The sequence below is a fragment of the Taudactylus pleione genome, unplaced genomic scaffold (genome assembly GCF_031769625.1).
Source record: "Taudactylus pleione unplaced genomic scaffold, aTauple2 ptg000375l, whole genome shotgun sequence".
Lineage (NCBI taxonomy): Eukaryota > Metazoa > Chordata > Amphibia > Anura > Myobatrachidae > Taudactylus > Taudactylus pleione.
Window position 1 is genome coordinate 362292 of NW_028284776.1, and position 20620 is coordinate 382911.

General features: G+C 40.3%; 1 protein-coding gene across 1 annotated transcript in view; it reads left to right on the plus strand.

Annotated features, from left to right (window-relative positions):
- TEX11 (testis expressed 11) overlaps positions 1–20620 on the plus strand; it is a 358563-nt gene that overhangs the window by 240087 nt on the left and 97856 nt on the right. The window contains exons 21-23 of the mRNA XM_088444985.1: positions 2090–2173; positions 15592–15662; positions 15736–15849. Of these exons, the coding sequence (XP_088301111.1) occupies positions 2090–2173; positions 15592–15662; positions 15736–15849 (269 nt within the window). The remainder of the gene's footprint in view (positions 1–2089; positions 2174–15591; positions 15663–15735; positions 15850–20620) is intronic.

Below are 20620 nucleotides of genomic sequence, written 5' to 3' on the forward strand. Positions count from 1 at the left end.
GAAGTTCAGTCGCTACGGGGCTCACGGGGCGGCTGTCGATGGTGAGTGACAGCTCGCACCGTTTTGTGGGCGGGTAGGGGGGTGGCCGGACAAATGCAGGCGTTCCCTTAGGAACGCCTGGCGTTTGTTGGGAGGCCTTACTGACATCACTACTGATGTCAGTAGTGGACTTCCTGCTCTATTAGAACAGGGAGTCCACTCGGCCATGCGGCAGCCTAGACCCTATCGCAGGGTCTCGTCGCAAGGCCGATGGTCACGATTATCGCGATTATTGCAAAGCTGTGGGTGGTCTCCCACAGCTTTGCGAGCGGCCGGAGAACCAAAAAATTAAAAGAAACGCCCACAGACCCAGCGAGCGGCCAGCGGCTGCGAGCGGGTCTGAATCAGGGCCTAGGTGTACGAGGATAGATCTGTACATGATGATATAAATTCACATAATTCTTTATGAAGTCAATTAAATTAGCTGTGAGTCAGCACTCAAGGGGGCGATTCAATTGTTTTTTTAGGCGTGATAATTAATGAGCGCCCAGTGTTGCAATTCAATTGTTCTGGGCACTCACTAATTATTGCCCTCTTCGCCCTGGGTTTAGCCGTGTAAAACGACTAAACCCGTCTAAAGTTCTGGTTAGGGCGCACTATCTACGGAAATAAACAGAAGCGCGCACGGAAAAAGTATCGCCTAAAAGCACGCAAAGGGGTTAAAAACATCACTGCTCGGCTTTTCGTGGCTAATTGAATACGGATCTTGGTTTTAAAGTGCATCAGCATTGCCTTTATACATGTTTAAATGTATTTGTTTTCTGGTACCAGTATATTTTGATGTATTATGTAAAATTGAAGTATATTTGTATTAATAAATTCCTTTTATGTTCAAGCTGAGGCTGATCAATTGTGGTTAGTGCTTGTAGCAGTGCTGCGTTTTTTCTTTTTTCATTTACATTTTTTGGCAGTCCCTTTAAGCACCAGCTTTACAAGCATCTTTTGCCTTGTGCCTTAGGGTTATAGTTTTTTTTTATTGTATCTATGCTGAAGATGCATTCAGCCCTGCAATAGTAGCTCATGCACCGTTTATGCCAGGAGAAACAGGTAACTAGCATATGATTTTGGTTTACACCAGGAGTTGTGGCTTGAGAGTGTTAGTAGTAAATGCTAAAGTCACATCACTCAATTTGTACACAATATAATACTGTAATGAAGTGTCTGAACAGTGTTATTGAATTATATACAATTGGAGGAGACCAGGCACTATCAGCCGATCAGATACTGTATGTCTGCTGATATTCATTATCATTAGCGCATATTTCGAACCATGGGTTGAGCATTGTCTCATAACAGGTGCGTATACATCTGTGTTCAGGTTTAACTCAGTCACACCTCTCTAACTGTAAGGAGCCATAATCGTAACATGCATTAGAATCTGCATATGGGCAGAAACATAAGACTTTTTTGTGCGCATGTACAGTACGAACATTTAGTATGGAAATGTGTATTTTATGCAAAAAGACACCTACAATTCTACATGAGCCCTTTACCATTCATTCTACCATATTATTATTATTATTATTATTACTGTTATTATTATTATCCATTATTATATGGCTAATAGGTCCATAGAAACTTACAAAGTGCATAAACAGATACAGCATAGACATGAGTCTCATCAGGGTCATCAAAATAACCATCCGTTCCATATAATTGTTCCAGCAGTTTCCCCATACGTTACATATGCAATATTTCCATACATTATACTATGTCAGCATTAATTCACATATTATCCAATCTCTTGTGCCATGTTCAACAAATTTCCAGAAACTGTCCTGCCTTTTGTTTAGTTTTGTTATTTGTACACAATAACATATGCTGCTCTTTGCTTAATGCTAATGCAACATCACTTTTGTTTGTCATTTACAGTAAACATTTGAACAGTAATCTGGGATTCATAGAACTGAATTGTCATTCAAAGTGTTCTGCAAAATCAGCAACTGTAGACAAGTTTGTGACCGCTGGTTTCTGGGAGTTTTGGGCAGAATATGACCCAATACTTTTAGTATGCTACAGATTTTCTTAATGTACTTTTGACTTTCTTTAGCTCACAGGAAACTTGCAGAGCCTCCAATGTGGAGTGGAAGGCATGATAAACGCATCAGTGAGGCTCATTGGTTCAGGAAAGTTGGTGAGACATTTATAATGCTAACAATTTGAAGTGTTCAGTGTATAAGGACCAACATTTTACTGTATTCAGTGTTCAGTGTATAAGGACCAACATTTTACTGTATTCAGTGTTCAGTGTATAAGGACCAACATTTTACTGTATTCTTTTATTATCACCTGAGAATTGACCAATGATGTATTAACAATGGGATGGATATAACTACTGCTCCAAGCTTTCACATAAAAATACTGTAAGCCCATCATCATGACAGCATGATGATGGCCAGCTAGCCAACTGGCCACATGATTGGCCACCTGCTTCTCAAGCTGGAATGTCACTGAGGCTAGCACAGCCAGTCAAAGATATGGGACCACTTCATTTCTGCACGCCTATGGGCACAGTTGCTGAGTGCTAGAGATGAAGCTAGGGGAAGGCTGGGCATGTGCCCTGGGTGATGGAGGGAGGGGGACACCAGCAGGTGAGCTGTAGCTGCAGCCACGATCTCGGGGAGCAGGGAGGGAAGGTGGTTATCATATTGTCATCCAGTCCTAGGGTCCTAGTGCTGCAGTAATAGTCTGCATGACCCCTGTCTCTCCTGTCACTGCATGGCCCTGCCTCCTTACTAACAGCAGCCTTGGCGGGACTTGCCTGACAGGCTGCTGCTACCTGCTACCTGAAAACTATGTGGCTGCAGCAGGAGGAATAGATAACATCACGAAAAGGTAAGTTATGGCATGGGGGGAGGTAGTTATAGTAGGTAATATTAAGAATCCGGGTGTAAGGGGTTAATACTTTAATGGGCTTAATTCAGTTGAAGATTTTATTTGAGACTGAGGGAGGTAATTAGGGGATTAATTTATATAAATTGAATTGTTTGATGATGTTAGGGCTATTTCATATTAAAAAATATTATAAAGGTATTAATGTAAAGGGGTTCATTTGTTACATTAATGATGCTCATGTACTTAATAGTTTTTGGGGGAGGGTTAATTATAAATAAGGGAATAATAGAGTTCCGGTGGGCGGGGCATCCAGCATGGCTGCCTTTTAGTTCTTCTCCCAGCAGAGCATAGGAAATCTGGAGCAATCCTCGAAATCTGGGACTGGGGTGGCTATTTCATTTGGCGCATTCCTTTGCCCAGATAGAAAGGAGTTGATTGATACCAATATCTCCTCTGTGGGATCTTTCACCACCGGAATCAGGCCGAGTGTTTAAACGGCCTTCATGACCGCCTTCTTTTGAGGGCGTGAAACTGAGTGTGCGGGGTCTGGCGTTATTAACAGGACTCTCTTCTGGTGAAGTGGCGCTCCCTACAGCTTAACATTGAATACCCCTTCCCTGGCTACGGAGGGTAAACTTGTTACTAGCCTCACAAGGTTTTCCTGTATACCGCGACCCCGAATTTCCTATTCTGATCGGCGAGTGGTCGGAGGGTGTATAGCCTTTGGATCACGAAGGGACATAAACAAGTTATTGGCGGTGGAGGGATTGGAGTCCTGCCTGGCTACTCGGAGTGTTGCTTCCTGATTTTCCATTCCAGCGTGCTATCCGCTGGACACTAATTGTATCCAAGAACCACGGATGCCCTTGAAACGCGGATGCCATCTGTGTGATTTCGGCGCTGAGGGGGCTAAAGACTTACCTGGTTTTCGGGAGAGCGGCTGCTGTTGAGTTCCGGCGAGTGCTGATCTTACCGGGAGGTGTGCTGCGGTCCTGGAGACAAGGTGTGCTGGCACTGTACTAATCGAGGTGAGGGGCGGTGATCCTGCCGGGCTGTCGGAGGTGTGGCTGTTACCGGAGTCTGGTCTATACCATCTACTGTGAAGTCTGCTGAACGCTGACCTTCCCCCGATTATCTGGAAGTGCGATATCCACGACTGTTGTGGTCGAGCGGGAGTGCTCCGGAACAGTGAGGAGACCCACACTACTCTTTCTGCCTACTTGTCTTCTACTCCTGGGGACACTTGTCGGCTGTGATTGTGCTTCTTATACCGGACAGTGTCTTCTTTGTCTCCTGTGGGTGCGATACAAAGTGTTCCAGCTTCTCCCCAGGTACTAACGTTGTATAGTCCCTATACTTTAACTAACACCCTTCGATTTTCTTTGTAACCTACACTTTTCCCTTCCCTCCTTGTGTGTGCTCCCTTCCTCCCTTCCTTTCCCTTCCTGCCCGTACCGAAACCAATCTTCCCCATGTTTCATGCATTGCTTATCCCTTCATAAGTGATTGTCTGAAGATACCTTGGTGGCTGATTGAACTACGTGTCAAGTTCTAATATCTAATAAACCAACAAGTCTGCTGAGAATTCATTACATAAGGACACTGCTTTATTTTTCTCCATCAGAGGGATAGTGGAGTCTTTGATTATTTTATAGTATTTTTCTCCCAGCAATGATAGTGTAAGATGCTGTAGATACGTAAAGCTCTTTTAAAATCTGTTGTGGGTTGCATACCTTGGGTTTTGTCTCCACCTATTGGGGCTCTTTTTCAATTACAGCTGCTTTTCAGTATTAACCCAAGTTGTGCAATCTCTGAGTGTTCTGTACTACAATACATAACGATATAGGGCTTCTATACGATATATTGTGCCAATTGGTTTTTCGGGGCGTATATTTTCTGAGCATAGCTGTATTGTTACATAGGAAGGTAAGTTTTCTGACTGGATTCCGGGGCTATACCCCAAGAAAGAGCTGTATGGATTCACAAAATCTATAAAATGTAATTTGCGGATATTTAAAGGGTGATAGAGCCGATTTAGACATAAACAGGTTCTTTTAAAATATTTTATTGCTCATCTTGTAATAAATAGTAGACGGTTTAGTAAAGCTATAGCTCTAGGCTTGCCCAGTTTAGGGCATGGACAGATACATAGAGAAGTTATCAACGCCACACAATTCCAATTCATCTTCAGAGACGACCATGGGTAGAACCCGTTAGAAATCTAATGCACCTGTGTCTCCCCCATCTCCCCCATTATTCTCTACAGATGGCCCCTCAGAGAATCAAGTGGCATGCACCTTACAACCTATCTCAATTCCCTCATCAGAGGACAATGCTAGGGTTACAATTAACATGCTTATGCCTCTGTTAGATAAGAAGTTTGAGGATCTCAATACCCGACTGGACGCATCCCTAACTAAGATAGATGCAAACACAGCTAGGATTGTGACAGTAGAACAACGTGCTAGTGATTGTGAAGATGCGGTACATGCATTACAGGCAACAATAGACCGCCAATCACAAACTATACAGTCACTAACTGCTAAATTAGATGATGTAGTAAATAGGGATAGAAGAAATAATTTAAGGTTCATAGGGATTCCAGAAACTGTTAAAAATCCTCATTTGATGGATTTTCTCTGCAGTCGTATTCCTCAGGTGTTGGGGATTGCAGATGAGGCAACTCTTCCACAAATCGAAAGGGCACATAGAGTAGGCCCAGAATATTCAGGGCGTAATCCCAGACCCCGGCCTGTCATTGCCAAATTTCTAGATTTCAGGGTGAAGGAAAATTTCCTCACGGCTTATCGTACCACACAATCCCCATGGTTGATAACGTCAAAATTCAAATTTTTCAAGATTTTTCAATGATGGTATCTCAAAAAAGACGAGAATTTTCTGATGTATGTAAGATGTTGGTGGACCGAAACAGGAGATTTGCATTGATGTACCCAGCTAAGTTGAGGATTATGGAAAATGTGCGACCCCTATACTTTACTGATCCTAAATTGGTCTAAGACTCATTTGTCTAGAGATCCTCCCGATTCTCCACCACGGCCAGATGACTGAAACTGTCTGCTTACAAATTAGATATCACCTTTAAAATATGATAGGGTGTTTTTGACACTTAGACCTGTGTTATGTCATTTTGTTCTACTTTCGTGTATTTACTTTGATATGGCTCTGAGCCCTTTTCTTGTTTGCAAAACTGTTTTCTGTTTGTACGGAGCATCCCTCCTGCTTTAGGATGGGATCCTCAGAAGAAGTTGGTGGCATTGCCCCACCATATTGTATTTAAAAAAAAAAAAAAAATGAACACCATGATTTAGAGTTATTTGTCTACTCGTTAAATGTAATTGCAACAATATTTGAATTGTATGTTATTTATTTCTGTATTTCAATGTGGCTACAGCCGCTTTTCAAGAAATTTTGTGACTTGCAGGAGTGCATCACGTTGGGTGGGGGGGGTGAGGCGACGGGATGTGAGGCAGGGGAGGTTGCCATTTTTTCCCTTTCTTTGATGCTCAGTCTTTGTGTTTTGGAAATAAACAGTCCTCGGCGGATGCGTATCTTTTTACTGTCAATGTCTGATCAGCTAAATAGAGGTGTGGGACCTACTGTCCCCCCACACTTTAACTTGGTATCTTGGAATGTGGATGGCCTCAATACACCTGTCAAACGTAAAAAGGTTGTGACTCACCTGCGCCAACCTACACCCAGATATTGTATTATTACAAGAAACGCATTGGAAACAGGAGGAGGAGGGTACACTTCGGGCTAGGTGGATAGGAGAATGCATTACACCGTCATATACATCTAAATCGAGAGGTGTGGTGATATTATTTAATAGAAATCTAAAGTACACTCTCATATATAAAATAACAGACCCGGAGGGTCGCTATCTGTTGGTGGACTTATCTATAGAGGGACGTAATTACACGATAGTCAACCTCTATGCTCCTAATATATCCCCACACCAATTTTTGGCTAAATTGTCTCAGATACTGACACATAGGACGGTGCACGAACTCATTTTAGCGGGCGATTTTCACTCGGTAAACAATTCCAATGTAGATAGATCACCATCAGTAAATAGACCTAACACGCCCTCTTGGTACTATATACAGTCTCTTAAGACGATGCATCAACTTTCTGACCCATGGAGACTGATACATGGTACAGAAAGTACATACACCCACCTTTCCCGTGCTCATCAATCATTATCTCGGATAGATTTTTATTTTATTTCAAACTCTCTGATATCAAGAGTACGGAGGTTGGAGATACATGAGATATTAATCTCGGATCATGCCCCAGTGTCTTTAGACTTTTGGCATGATTCTTTAACTTCTGTGGATCGCTTATGGTGATTTCCAGATCATTTGGCTAAATCAGAGGAGTTTAAAAGGTTTCTAATTACATCCTGGTCCAATTATTTGGACGATAATGTGGAACATTGGCAAGACATAGGGCCTGATTCAGACCCACTCGCGAGCGGCTGTCCGCTCGCAAGTGGGTCGATGTTATGCACTGAGCATGCGCACGACGGAGGGAGCTCCGTCGTGCGCATGCGCCAGACGCGACGAGCGAAGGAAAGTCCTTCGCTCGTTGTGTCCGATCAAAGGGGGCGTGCTGTCAATGTTGATTGACAGCACGCCCCCTTTGGTGGGCGTGCCGGGGGCGTGCCTCCCTGACGGGGGCGTTCCCACGGGAACGCCTCCCGTCAGAAGCCGGCCCACTGACATCACTCCGGATCTTGCGGTTGAAAACCTCTACCGCAGGCTCCGGCTCGCAATTTCGATGGTCGCGATGGTCTCGACCATCGCGGCCATCAAAAAGCACGCTCGTATAGCCTGTGGGTGGTGACCCACAGCTATACGAGCGTCCAGGAGGACGCTCCATGAAAATGGAGCCCGGCCCTCATTCAGAGCGTGCGCTCTGCTCAGAGCGTACGGCTCTGAATGAGGGCCATAGTTCTGTTCTGAATGCCTCTAAGGCTGTTATGCGAGGCCATGTTATCCAGTATGTTTCTAAACTCAGGAGAGAATCGAGGAAACAATACCAGAATTTACATGCTGCAGTGGCTTCAACATTCCGACAATACCAAACGCAGCAGTCTGCCTGTAGCCTAGAGGAGTATCTCCAAAATAAAAAACTATTGGAGTCATTTTTGTCTGTACAGGCTAGAAACCGTTTGGACTACACTAAGCAAATGTACTACAAATGGGGTAATAAACCCGGCAAACTCCTAGCTCTCATGTCTAAACCGAGGGCAAGGAGGTCCTTTATCACAGCAATTAAAAATGCTCTATCTAATAATACACATCTGTCTACCAAACAGATTTTATCTCATTTTCACGCTTATTATACGGACCTTTACCAACCGATAGACATAGAGGGGGAATTACAGGAACAACTATTATCTGCGGCCCAACTCCCGGTATTGTCTCAGGGCGAACGAGAGATGTTGTCAAAAAACATCTCAGAGGAGGAATTGCGAAACGTTATAACAGGGCTTCTCCCACACAAATCACCTGGATCCGATGGCTTTTCAGGCTCTTATTATAAACTTTTAAAAGATAACTTAATACCCACTCTGGTAGAATTATTTAATAGGATCTTGCATGACAAGCCGGCCTTTCCTTCATTTACAGAAGCTTACACGACATTAATTCCAAAACCAGGCAAAGATCCATTATTAGCGGAATCATATCGTCCGATTTCACTTTTGAACTCGGATTTTAAATTGCTGGCCAAGATAATGGCTAACAGGTTGCAAACCATACTGCCCAATCTATTAACCCCACATCAAACAGGATTTGTTCAAGGCAGACATTCTGTCAGAGCCATCCGTTTGGCCTTGGCGGCAGTTTTGGTGGCTACAGGTCAAGAAAGGCCGTGCGGCATGTTGCTAAGCCTTGACACACAGAAAGCTTTCGATTCAGTTGCCTGGCAGCATCTATTTGCTGTTCTGGAAAGAAGAGGCATTGATTCTTTATTTATAGAATTAATACGGAATTTTTACGCTCATCCCACCACTACTCTGTTGGTTAATGGGGTTCGGGGGAATCCAATTAGAATGCATAGAGGAACCCGCCAGGGTTGCCCCCTTTCCCCGTTGCTGTTCAACCTGTGTATTGACCATTTGTTTCGCATCCTGCAGACATGGTCAGAGTTCCGAGGGATAAAGGTGGGGACGGCAGAAATTAAATTATCTGCCTTCGCGGATGATTTTCTACTATTTATTGATAGGCCTGAGCTTTCCTTGGGGAAAATACTGTCTCAACTTTCAGACTTTGGAAAGATATCGGGATATGAGGTGAATCTGTCAAAGTCGGTGGGCCTTTATCTCCATCCAAATATACAAGTTCCTCGTTGGGGTTCTCATCTGCCATTGAGATGGGCTAGGAATAGTATTGATTACTTGGGGATTCAACTCCCCAAGCTTCCAGCTGTACTGTATAAACTCAATTTCTCAAAAGCCATCGCGCAGATAACAAGGGAATTAGAGGGTTGGAAACATCTTTGCTTATCTTATATGGGTAGAGCCAATCTTATCAAGATGGTAACATTCCCAAGGCTGTTGTATATGTTCCAGACTCTTCCCCTTCTTTTGACCCAAAAGGACCTTCGTCTGCTGAATTCTCTCTTTAGAAAATTTATATGGAAATCCAAACGCCCAAGGATTGGGCTAATCAAGTTACAGCAAACCAAAGCCAATGGGGGGGTTAACTTTCCTCATATCTTAAACTATAACCATGCAGCGATTTTAAGGTATCTTCGAGATTGGATTTATGACCAAGATCTTTATGCAAATACTTCAATAGAAGGCCAATTTTTGGAAGACTGTAACTTGATTAGTTTCTTACATATGCACGATGCAGAAATCCCGAATCATATACGGGATAACCCTCTCCTGTGGTCCACCCATAAAGTGTGGCATATCCTTCGCCACCGTGGTCAGATGAACTCTTCTAAGTCAATATTTTTACCTTTTATAGGAAATCCAGAATTTAAGGGGGGCAGAGCATCATTTCCCTTTACCAAATTACACAAAAAGGGGTTAAAAAATATAGGATCCTTTCTCAACATGCCATTAAAACGCACACTTAATTATCGGGAGGCATTAGAAAAAAGTTCCCTCATTTCATAATCATCCCCTTAGTTTTATGATGGCTAAACACTATGTGACTTCGGTCATTAGATGTTTTTCAGATTTAGATTGGGACAATGTTTTTAATACCATGCTCCTCTCGGAACCGGCAACCAAAAAGGCATTATCAATTCACTATTCTTTTCTACGTCAACCAATGCAACATGAGATGTTATATACTGGGATGAGTAGGTGGGTGCAGGTGATTCCTCTCTGTCATGTGAGATTCTTATAAAAACTCTTCTCTTATCCCGTAATTTACTCCCGGCTATAAAATTTCAGAAAATGTTTTTAAATATTTTCCACAAAGCATATTTCTCCCCACATAGGCAATATTTGGCGGGTATTTCATCCTCGGCCTCTTGCCCTCGCTGTCAGTCTGATACTGCTAATTTATACCACTACTTCTGGTCTTGTTCCCTTCTGAGAACCTTTTGGTTGAAAGTGAGAAAATATGCCCTAGAACACCTGGTGAATTATGTACCATTTACTGATGTGTGGGCTATATTTGGTATTCTTCCGGAGGGTCAGCGAGTGGCGAGGGGTTGTAGACGGCTTCTCCTTATTATTAGTGCGGTGGCCCGCAAGGCTATACTTCAGACATGGATTGACACTTCTCCACCAACATTGCGACGTTTTAAAGAAAAGCTTTTCCATGTATTTAATATGGACTGGATTGAGACTATTTTGGAGAAGGAGAAGCGAGCTGAAATTTTTTTCCAAACCTGGGAGAGCTATATTGATACTCTGACCTTAGTGCAGAGACATAAAACCTACGATTCATTAAAATTTACCCCATGGTATTGCCTCCGAGTGACCTCAGGGGATCCCCCAATTCAATTGAATTAGTAGAGCACGGCTTCATTCCCTAGGACTTCCACCTCCTCTGGCTATATATTATTCGTCTTCGTACTCCACTCCCCCCCCCCCCCCCTCTGAGTCCCGTGGCTGTACTCCTCTATAATTTGGGTTCATGGAACGACATAGAGATCCAGTAAAAAAAAAATTCTCAATATAAATGCAATAAGTATTATTACTTTATAGTCAGATGACTCTGGACATTACAGAGACTAATATGTTTTACTGTAATAATTGTGTTTATATTTATGTTTGTCAGTTATACAATTGTACACAGACACAATATGAATATTGATGTAACTGTTTATTCTATTTACTGATCAGCTATTATATGACAACTGACAATTTTGTATGATGTGTTTTTATAGTGTTTCAATAAAGAAATTGTTAAAAAAAAAGGAATAATATTGTAAGGTACAGTATTCAAAACATATTCTTTGTTTTAGATGGCAGTCATATTCCTCTCTATTAAATGGCTTTAACTAATACTCTCTGTGTTTTATGGTGGTCACTGATGCTCTATATATTTTATGATTGCCACTGATTCGTTCTCTATTATATGGCATCACTAATGTGCTTTGTATTATATGATGGTCACTGATGCTCTTTGTATTGTATGGTAGTCACTCCTGCTGTTTTCATTATATGGTGTTCCAGAGCCGGAATAAGAGTTTGTGGGTCCCAGGGCACTTAAAACAGAAGGGCCCCTATGGTTTAAAAGATCATTGTCATAATTCACAAGAAAAAGATAGTGTGCCTGATTCAGAGGTGGATGCAGCGTTGATGTTGGACGCAAGTGGCCAATGTTTTAAATCTACACGTGCTTCTGAGTCGCCCCCTCCTCGGAACACAATCCCTTTCTATCCTGCTTACTGCACAGGCAGCCCAGAGATGCTGTACTGAATTAATGTTCGAGGGAGGGTGGAACTGAAATGAGGGTGGGTACTTGCCCCCTGTGCTCCTCTCTTTAATCTGGCTCTGTGGTGGTCACTGATAACCTCTTTATTATATTGCTGCCACTGTGATGTTCTCTATATCACATGGTGATAACTGATGCTCTCTATATTATATGGTGATACTGATGCTCTCTGTATTCTATGGTGGTCATTGATGCTCTCTGCATTATATGACAGTCATTGATGCTCTCTATATTGTATGGTGATCACTGATGCTTTCTGTATTATATGCAACCACTGTGATGTTCTCTGCATTATATAGTGTCCACTGTGTTGTTCTCTGCATTATATGGTGGTCGATGTAATATTCTTTGCATTATATTGCAGTCACTGCAGTGCTCTTTTTGTTGTATGGTGATCATTGTGATGTTCTCTGCAGTATATGGTGGTCATATCTACAGTACATCTACTGCTGGGGGTGCCAAGCTGTCTTTGCCATAAGTGACAGAAAGCCTAGCTTCACCCACGCTGGGTGTGACAGCAGGATTGCTCCGAATCCTCTACAGAATTGGCTGTATGCTGTCCATTCCCATATATCTGTGTACATAAGGGGCATCCTGGTATAACATTCCTGTGCACAGGACATGCCCTGCTTAACCTACCTCTGCTACTCATCTACTGAGCAGTTTCTGGAGAGCTTTGCCACTACAAATGTTTATACTGAAGACACACTTTGTAAGTTAGTCAAAAATGAGGCTGACTGTTGGTCATAGCTGCTTTCTGTTGCTATGGTAATTTCCATTTATTTTAGTTAATTAGTATGGAAAATGGACCATACCCATAAATACTGCATAGAAAATACATTACTGTACCAATTTAGAGAGTTTTCTTCATATGTTCTAAAACAAGCATTTCTGTAACATACAGTGTGCTATCACATTAATTACAGTATTTCAAAATAAGTGATTCAACTAATGAAGATAAAAGCTTAAATTAATTCTATTAATACTATTTCAGATACTAATTTTAAAGTAGATTTCAGTAACCATGTTAGCTTAAGCTTAGCATTTTTATAAGGTAAACTGGTAGAACATTACAATAATGCCCAAAATGCAGGTAATTATTAATGAAGTGACTATGGGCTTGATTCAGAGATGTATACAGTATCACAGCCGCTGTTTCTTTGTATGCAGCGGCTGTGCATGCAAAAGCTGCAGGAGCCATCTTGTGTAAATAGACGCCTCCTGCTGGCTTCTGTGATCCGCTGCTGCGTCCGGAGACACAGCCTAGGATCATTTGCGTGACTATGAGACATCTGTGTAACTCTCAGGTTGTTTAGGCTGTCCAGTGTAATCACCTTGCAGAGGCCAGGAAATCTGCGTTGGAAGAATCAATCCGTCCTCGACATGCCCAGAAAATGGGGCAGACACGCCTCCGTTTACAAGAATTAAGCCTCTCACCGCTCCTCCCCACTCCTAAATAGCTCCAGCATGTCAATCATGCTGCGGCTAAGAGGGCACTGCGACCATTGTTGCAGAAATAGATAGGCACATGTGCAGTACAGATCCTACATGCGCCGATTGGCAAACATCAAAGTTGTGTGTAAACCATAAGAGTTTGCATACAAGTCTGAATCAGGCCCTTTATTCCTGTAACTTTCATATTTGAAATGTATCCAAGTAGGGTTATGGGGAGTCATTTCTAGAAAGGCACAATGTGTAATGGTTGCATGCTTTATTTATTACTTTGCTTTTGGGGGTGGTCTTTGCCAGACATTTTTTTTCTCTCAAAGCCATGTAAGGGCCCCTTTTGCACAGAGTGTCATCTGTATGTCTGTCCCTTTCCACCACTTTGTACACCTGTCTAATTTTGTTGGGTGGTCTGATGGATGTTGGGAGGATTAATGGCATGTGGGGTGCTCTGAGGGGCATTTAGGGAACTGATTTTGATAACTGCATACAGAAGAGATAATGGAGTTGATTCTGAGTCGGACACAGCAGTGTACATGTCTGCGTTTATTGGTCTGCAACTTTATGCAAATATCGCAACAAATTCCTTTGCCTGGTGTACATCTGTGCATCCAAATGTGCAAGGACAATGACATCCACTGTCAGTGCCCACAGAGGCAGCAATATCGATTTAGACTCATCATTTGTTGCACCATCAAAACCTGCAGCAGCCCTTTGGCAGGTGCAGTTTTTCCATACGAGTATGGCCTTCTATATGAGCAGTTGAGTGTCTGTGTATACATTTGCTTTCAGTGACTTGGCCACGACACTCCCTTAACATGCTCACTAGACAAACCATCTCTGTATGTGTGCTAAATCATCTCTATTGCGTCTGACATCAACAATGTGTGCAACTCAAAAATCAGTCACATTGGGCCTGATCTAAGTGTAACAGCGTCCAAATTTGACATAATTGCATAAACAATACGCTCATATAAGATAGTTTCTGAAAAATTCACAGATGTGTTGTATATAGTTTACAAATATTCGTCTCTTACAATGAAAATGGCAATGAGATAGACTTTTTGAAATGGAAAATTTCACTCATTTGTATTCAGTAATTGGATAGAAACTTCTATGCAGCAATCAGTGAATGTTACCTAACTGACATTGACAGGGTGGACTGGGAACTTAAAATGGCCCTAGAAAAAATTCTTAAAGTGCCTCAATTGGGTGGGACCAAATCAACTGTAGGGACCAAATGTAATAGGGTGAGAGTTTAGAAAATATGAGAGTTTAGCAGTAACTCTCACATTGGTCGAGATTTATCTTAAAAAAAAAAATCTGGATTCTGGATGAGAGTTTAAGTGGTGTGAGTTTTTTTTTTTTAGTCTAAAAACATGCGAGTTTGCATGTTCTTAGACTCTATTACATTGGCCAAGTTTAAAAAGTGTGAGAGTTTACTAAACACTCACATTTTCTAAACTCTCACCTTATTACATTTGGCGATAGATGTTGAAAAAAATTTTTTTTATGTTTTTATTAAAGTCAAGAAACAATACGAAATGTTATAGTCATGTCATACAATTATGTTACAATCACAGTTTAGATGTGATATTACAATGTACAAAAAATACATTCATAAGTATGAAATTCCATTGTAAAACAAATAAATAAGATTGTATTGGATATTTTAACCAATTAGAACTCTAAAGAGTCTATAACCTGCTTTAAGAACCTGCAAGTACATGTCAGCCCAGCACCCAGTAAGATGCAGATTTTGTTTTGCATCACTTACTTGGACAGAATTTTTTTGTAATTTCTTTTTATTCTATCAACGTGACTACCTCTGCCAAAAAATACATTAATTGGAAGTCAGCAAGTATTTTAGTTACTAAGGCAGTTATAGCATATTAGAAGGCGGAGTATTTACGTTTTGACTACATTGTAGCAAAGTGATTTCAGCTCAGGATAGTCATGTCTTTACTGTATTTAGTTATTTTACCAAAAAATGTTAAAATGTGGTCCACAAAAACTACAAATCACACTTGATAGAACACTGAAAAATATTGTGCCTTTGTATGTAAATAAACATTTTATGATAACCAACTTATTGCCCAGTAATGCACGTGACTAATGATTGCCTGTAAATGCTTACGTGCCAATTAGATGTCAAATTTCCAGAGGCATTTTTTTGCAGCTTTCCTATCCAATATGCATATGATTTCATTTACATCCATCTATGCCTCTTGAAATATTTTGGCTGTGCTATAGTCTAACATTCTATTACACTACATTATACTGTGCTATGTGACATTTCATTGTTCTATTTTCTTTGTTTGATGATGTCTTCTGTCTTCAGCCTGGAATTTGGCAGTACGTTCTCAGGACTCCCTGCAAATGATGAGAAACTGTTTTCTCCTTTCATACAAGGTAGGTAGATAATAGAGACAGAGGTGGTGCGGAAGTGTTGTGGATGTATATTTACTTCTGTTTCCTGCCACAGCTTTCCCTTTTTTGCCCTTCTGACAAACCATTGCTAGCACAAAAGTCATGTTTATTAATGGCAGCAGCCGTGGACCTGGAACTGGCCAGGAATGCCATAGACCACTCAGAACAGGTAGGAGATTAGATGCTAATTAAATAGAAGATAAATTAAACTTTATTTCATCATTGCATGATAGTCTCTTATATGTATTTCATAATAGTTGTTGTACACCAAAAATGACATTTAATGTTTCTTTATTGAAGCATAATAATTGTGTACAACATTACAAAAGTACACATATAAAATACATATTCATATAAACAATGACACAATTATGGCATAAACATATAAAGGTCAACATCTAATATCTGATACAATAAAATGATCAGTAAATATCTTCACCAATACATCATTGCAATACAATTAATAAAACAATATAAATATATATATGAATGATATTAACAAATTCGTATCATGTAATATACAATATGTAATATGTAAGCCCGGGTTCCTGACATCTTTTCATGACTCCCAACGAGATAATTTTATAGATTAAAATGATATTCGGGGATCATTTGCAGAAATACGTGTTTCATACCAAAGTGTATTTCCAAAACATTTCTCTAATTGTTCTTTCAATGATTGGGACAGCATTTCGATGTAACTTTCCCAAGTGGAAAAGAACATTTCCGTGAACTTTTCTTTCTGGAGCGTGGCCTCAAGCCACTCCATTCGGAAGATGTGGAAAAGTTTTCCTTGAAACATCGTTAGTGTTGGTGCGGTGGCTTGCAAACATACCTGCAAAATGCATTTCTTTGCTACCGCTGAGATAATAATTAGTAGCTTTTTAACCCCTCTTGGTACTTTAGTTTCCTTAGGTGTGATACCGAAAATTGCCCACTTGGGTGTTAATGGAAGGCAATTCACCAGATATCTATTGACATAATTTCCCACCAAAACCAAAAAACTTCATATAATTGGGCAGTTCCAGAGACAGTGCATCAATTCTGCATCCTGTGTTCCACAACGAAGACAGTTAGAATCCTCCAACAGTCCCATTACATGTCTACGATGATGGGTGAGATAGGTTTTGTGTAATATATTTAAGAAAAGTTCTGTGTAAGAAGTTGCTGGCACTAGCTTGACCGATTGTTCAAATGAACGTAATAAATGGTCTATGGATAAGGACGGAAAATATTCACTGTGCTAAACCTGTATGTTGAGTATTGTAATCTAGAGAATTATGTAAGAACAAATAATGTTGTGATATAGCTTTATTTTGAGGGTTCTCCGTAGTGAGGAAAGTATCTAGATCATTAATATAATCATTCGGAGCTAATTTTCTGGAGAGTTGAGCTATGTAGTGTTGTGCTTGGTAGTATGATAGAACTGACAATTGGGTATTTGTCTCTAATTTGGGTTAATGTTAAGGGTTTTCTTAAAGTGATGTCCGTCAATTGTCGAATAGAGGTAATGCCTCCTCTATACCATAAGGTAAAGGGGTGTCCAGCATTACCCTGTTGGAAATTTGGGTTGTGTAGAAGTGGGAGGTGTAAAGAAAAATATGGATTTAATGAATGTTTGTGGCGTAGGATGTGCCATAGTTTTCCGGTAGTCATTAAAAGGGGATTGGTCTGAATCGATTCCGGTATTTCCTCATCATGTAGATGTAGAAAGGATACGTTAATATTGCCCAAAAAGGCTGTTTCCAATGTCGTGTTGGCATACTGATTTTTATTGTGAATCCAATCTCTTAGATAACGGAGATGTGCAGCATGACCATACAAAATAATGTTTGGCATATTGATGCCCCCATTTGATTTGTGTTGTTGAAGTCACACCAAACCAATTCTGCCCCTGCCACCCTTCCATATAAATGTTCTCATCAGTTTTTCTATTTCTGTTGTGTCTCTTTTGATCAATAAGATACGAAGAGATTGGAGTGAATAGAGGGGTCTAGGAAGTGGAATCATCTTTATTAAATTGGCACGACCCAGATAAGAAATGTTGAGATGTTTCCATTTCTCAATATTTTGTTTGATGCTATGTAAGATATGTTCCATATTGATTGCGTATAGGTTTTGCAGATATTTAGGTAACTGGATTCCCAGAAAATAAATATATTTAGTTGTCCATTCAATTGGAGTTTCTCTAAACAAAGACGGCCTCGCACAGCCTTTTTTTAAATAAAGTGCCTTTGATTTTTCAAAATTTACTTCAAAGCCGGAAACTGATCCAATTTCCGATATTCGCCTTATTAACGAGCTGAGTATTCTCCGGGATTCAGAAATAAATAAAAGAACATCATCTGCAAATGCCGACATTTTGACAGTTTCTGTACCAACCGCAATTCCCTTAAATTGTGTCCAGCTTTGCAATATTCTTAACATAGGGGAAAGTAGGCAGCCCTGTCTAGTGCCCCTGTTCATCATTATTACTTCCCCTATAGTTCCATTGATAAGCAGTGATGTTGTTGGTTGTGTGTAAAAAAATTTGCTAAGTGATTGAAATACCAGACCAAATCCCCATCTATCCAGAATCGCATGGAGATAAGGCCATGAGACCATATCAAAAGCCTTGGTGGCATCAAGACTCAAGAGCATAGATGGGGTCTCGGGTTGGAAGTTAGCTGCCATTACTGCTGCTATTGCAGTGCATATACCTTTCACTGAAAGTCTTCCTTTAGTAAAGCCTAATTGGTGTGGTGTAAGTAGAGCAGCAAAAAAAGTTTGAAGACGATCTGCCAAAATTTTTGCTAATATTTTGAAATCAATATTTAGCAAGGTGATTTGGCGGTATGACGACATTAATGTCAGATCCTTATTAGGTTTTGGGATTAAAGAAGTATATGCTTGGTTAAAATTTGGGTAACAAGGGGTAACCTCTCTTATTTTTTTAAATAGCGCACATATAGTTGGGATCATCTCATGTTGTAAAATTTTGTAATATTCTACCGAATAGCTGTCAGGGCCTTGAGATTTATTAAGGTGCATGGAGGAAATTGTAGCAGATATTTCAGTTTCAGTGATATCGCTTTCTAGTTCCTCACATTGTAGAGGTGTTAGGCATGGCAATGCTGCTTCATCCAATATTTTTGTCAATAGGGCAGTGTCATGTGTATTCGCTGTATACAGGTTTTTGAAATATTCCTGAAATTTTTTAGTTATGTCTGTGTTTTTAGTAAGTAATAACTGTGTATGAGTGTCTCTAATGCAGTTATGTGGTGTCTTTTTTTAAAACTTTTTGTCATATTTGCCAACAATGTGCCGGTCTTGTTGCCCCATTTAAAGTATTTTTGTTTCTTATGATCTAGTTTTGTTTGTGCATGTGCTAGCACAAAACTATGTAGAAGTTGTTTTGCTTCTAGGTATGTCGATTGTGTTTCTGGTGTGGGTTGGGAAATATAATTCGTCAGTGTTGTTTGTAGGTTTCGTTGTAGTTCTACATATTGTGCCTTGTTATCTTTATTTCTTTTTGCTATGTAAGACAGGATATGTCCACGCATTACCACTTTGGACGTTTCCCAGAATAAAATGGGGGTATCGCAATGTTCTAAATTATTATCCATAAAGTCTGTCCATTTTGCCATCAAATATTTATGGAATTGTTCAGAATTATACAGATATGACGGAAAGCGCCATAGGAAAGAGTGGAAATAATTGGATTTTATAGCCAAAGTTATTGATACTGGTGCGTGGTCAGATATTGCAATGTCCCCTATTGAGGTAGTTACTATATCAGAAAGAAGGGTTACTATATCAGAAAGAAGGGTCTTTTAAGATGTAGTCTATTCATGAAAAAGACCCATGAACTGCTGAGTAGAAAGTGAATGATCTATCCATGCAATTATGTAGTCTCCAGATATCCGTTACATTATGACCATTCGTAAGTTGTGGAACGTGTCCAATGAGTGGCTAAAGGGTTTGCTGGAGCTGATGATTTATCTATCATTGGGTTAGCTACTGTATTCAAATCCCCTCCTATTATTAAATTATAATTGACTCTGCTATGTAATAGTTGTGTTACAGATTGGAAAAAGGCCTGTTGGTCGTTATTAGGCGCATATAGGTTTAGCAATGTGTATTTGGTATCATAGATTTGAATGTCCACCAGTATGTAGCATCCCTCTGGGTCTGAGGTAGAAAATAGTATGGTATATGGTAGATGTCTAACAAGCAGGATAGCTACACCTCTAGGTTTTGTACGATATGAGACCGATATACATTCATTAATCCATCGGTCTTTTAAAATAGAGTCTTCACCCCGTTTCCAATGGGTCTCTTGTAGGAAAGTTATATCAGGTTTTAGTTTTTTTAATGACATAATTATTTTTTTGCGCTTAAGTGGTGTGTTGAGACCCCCTACGTTCCAAGAGGTAACCTTAAGTTTTTGAGAAAGTTGAGAGTCAGAAGATGTCATGGTTCTTGTGTGGGGCAGTCATCCAACGTCTATGCCAAAGGGTAAACCTAAAAGGTATAGTGTAAAAATAACCAGATCCCCCTGTCCCAGTCAGCAGGGAGAATTAATTGTGAGTACAACAAAAAATCAGAACCCGGGCTTGGTTCATACAACAACACCGTGTCATTGTAATAGTTCAAATATAAAATATGCTTCAATACTGTTTCATATCTTTTCCTAACCAACATCTTTTTATACCGTGTCTGAATGTGTTTCTCAGACATCGGTGGATATATATCAATAAAAGACAATTCGAACAAAAACAACAAATAACAATGTGATATAGATAAAGGCGTGAAATGGGATGTTCCATTCCCCTTACCATTCGCCAAAAATTTCCATATTTTTTACAGAATACATAAAAAAAAGATAATTAAATTTGTTAAGGAAACATCAAACCACCAATCAATTCTTAAGTATTAATAGAAAAATCTGAGCGAGAATG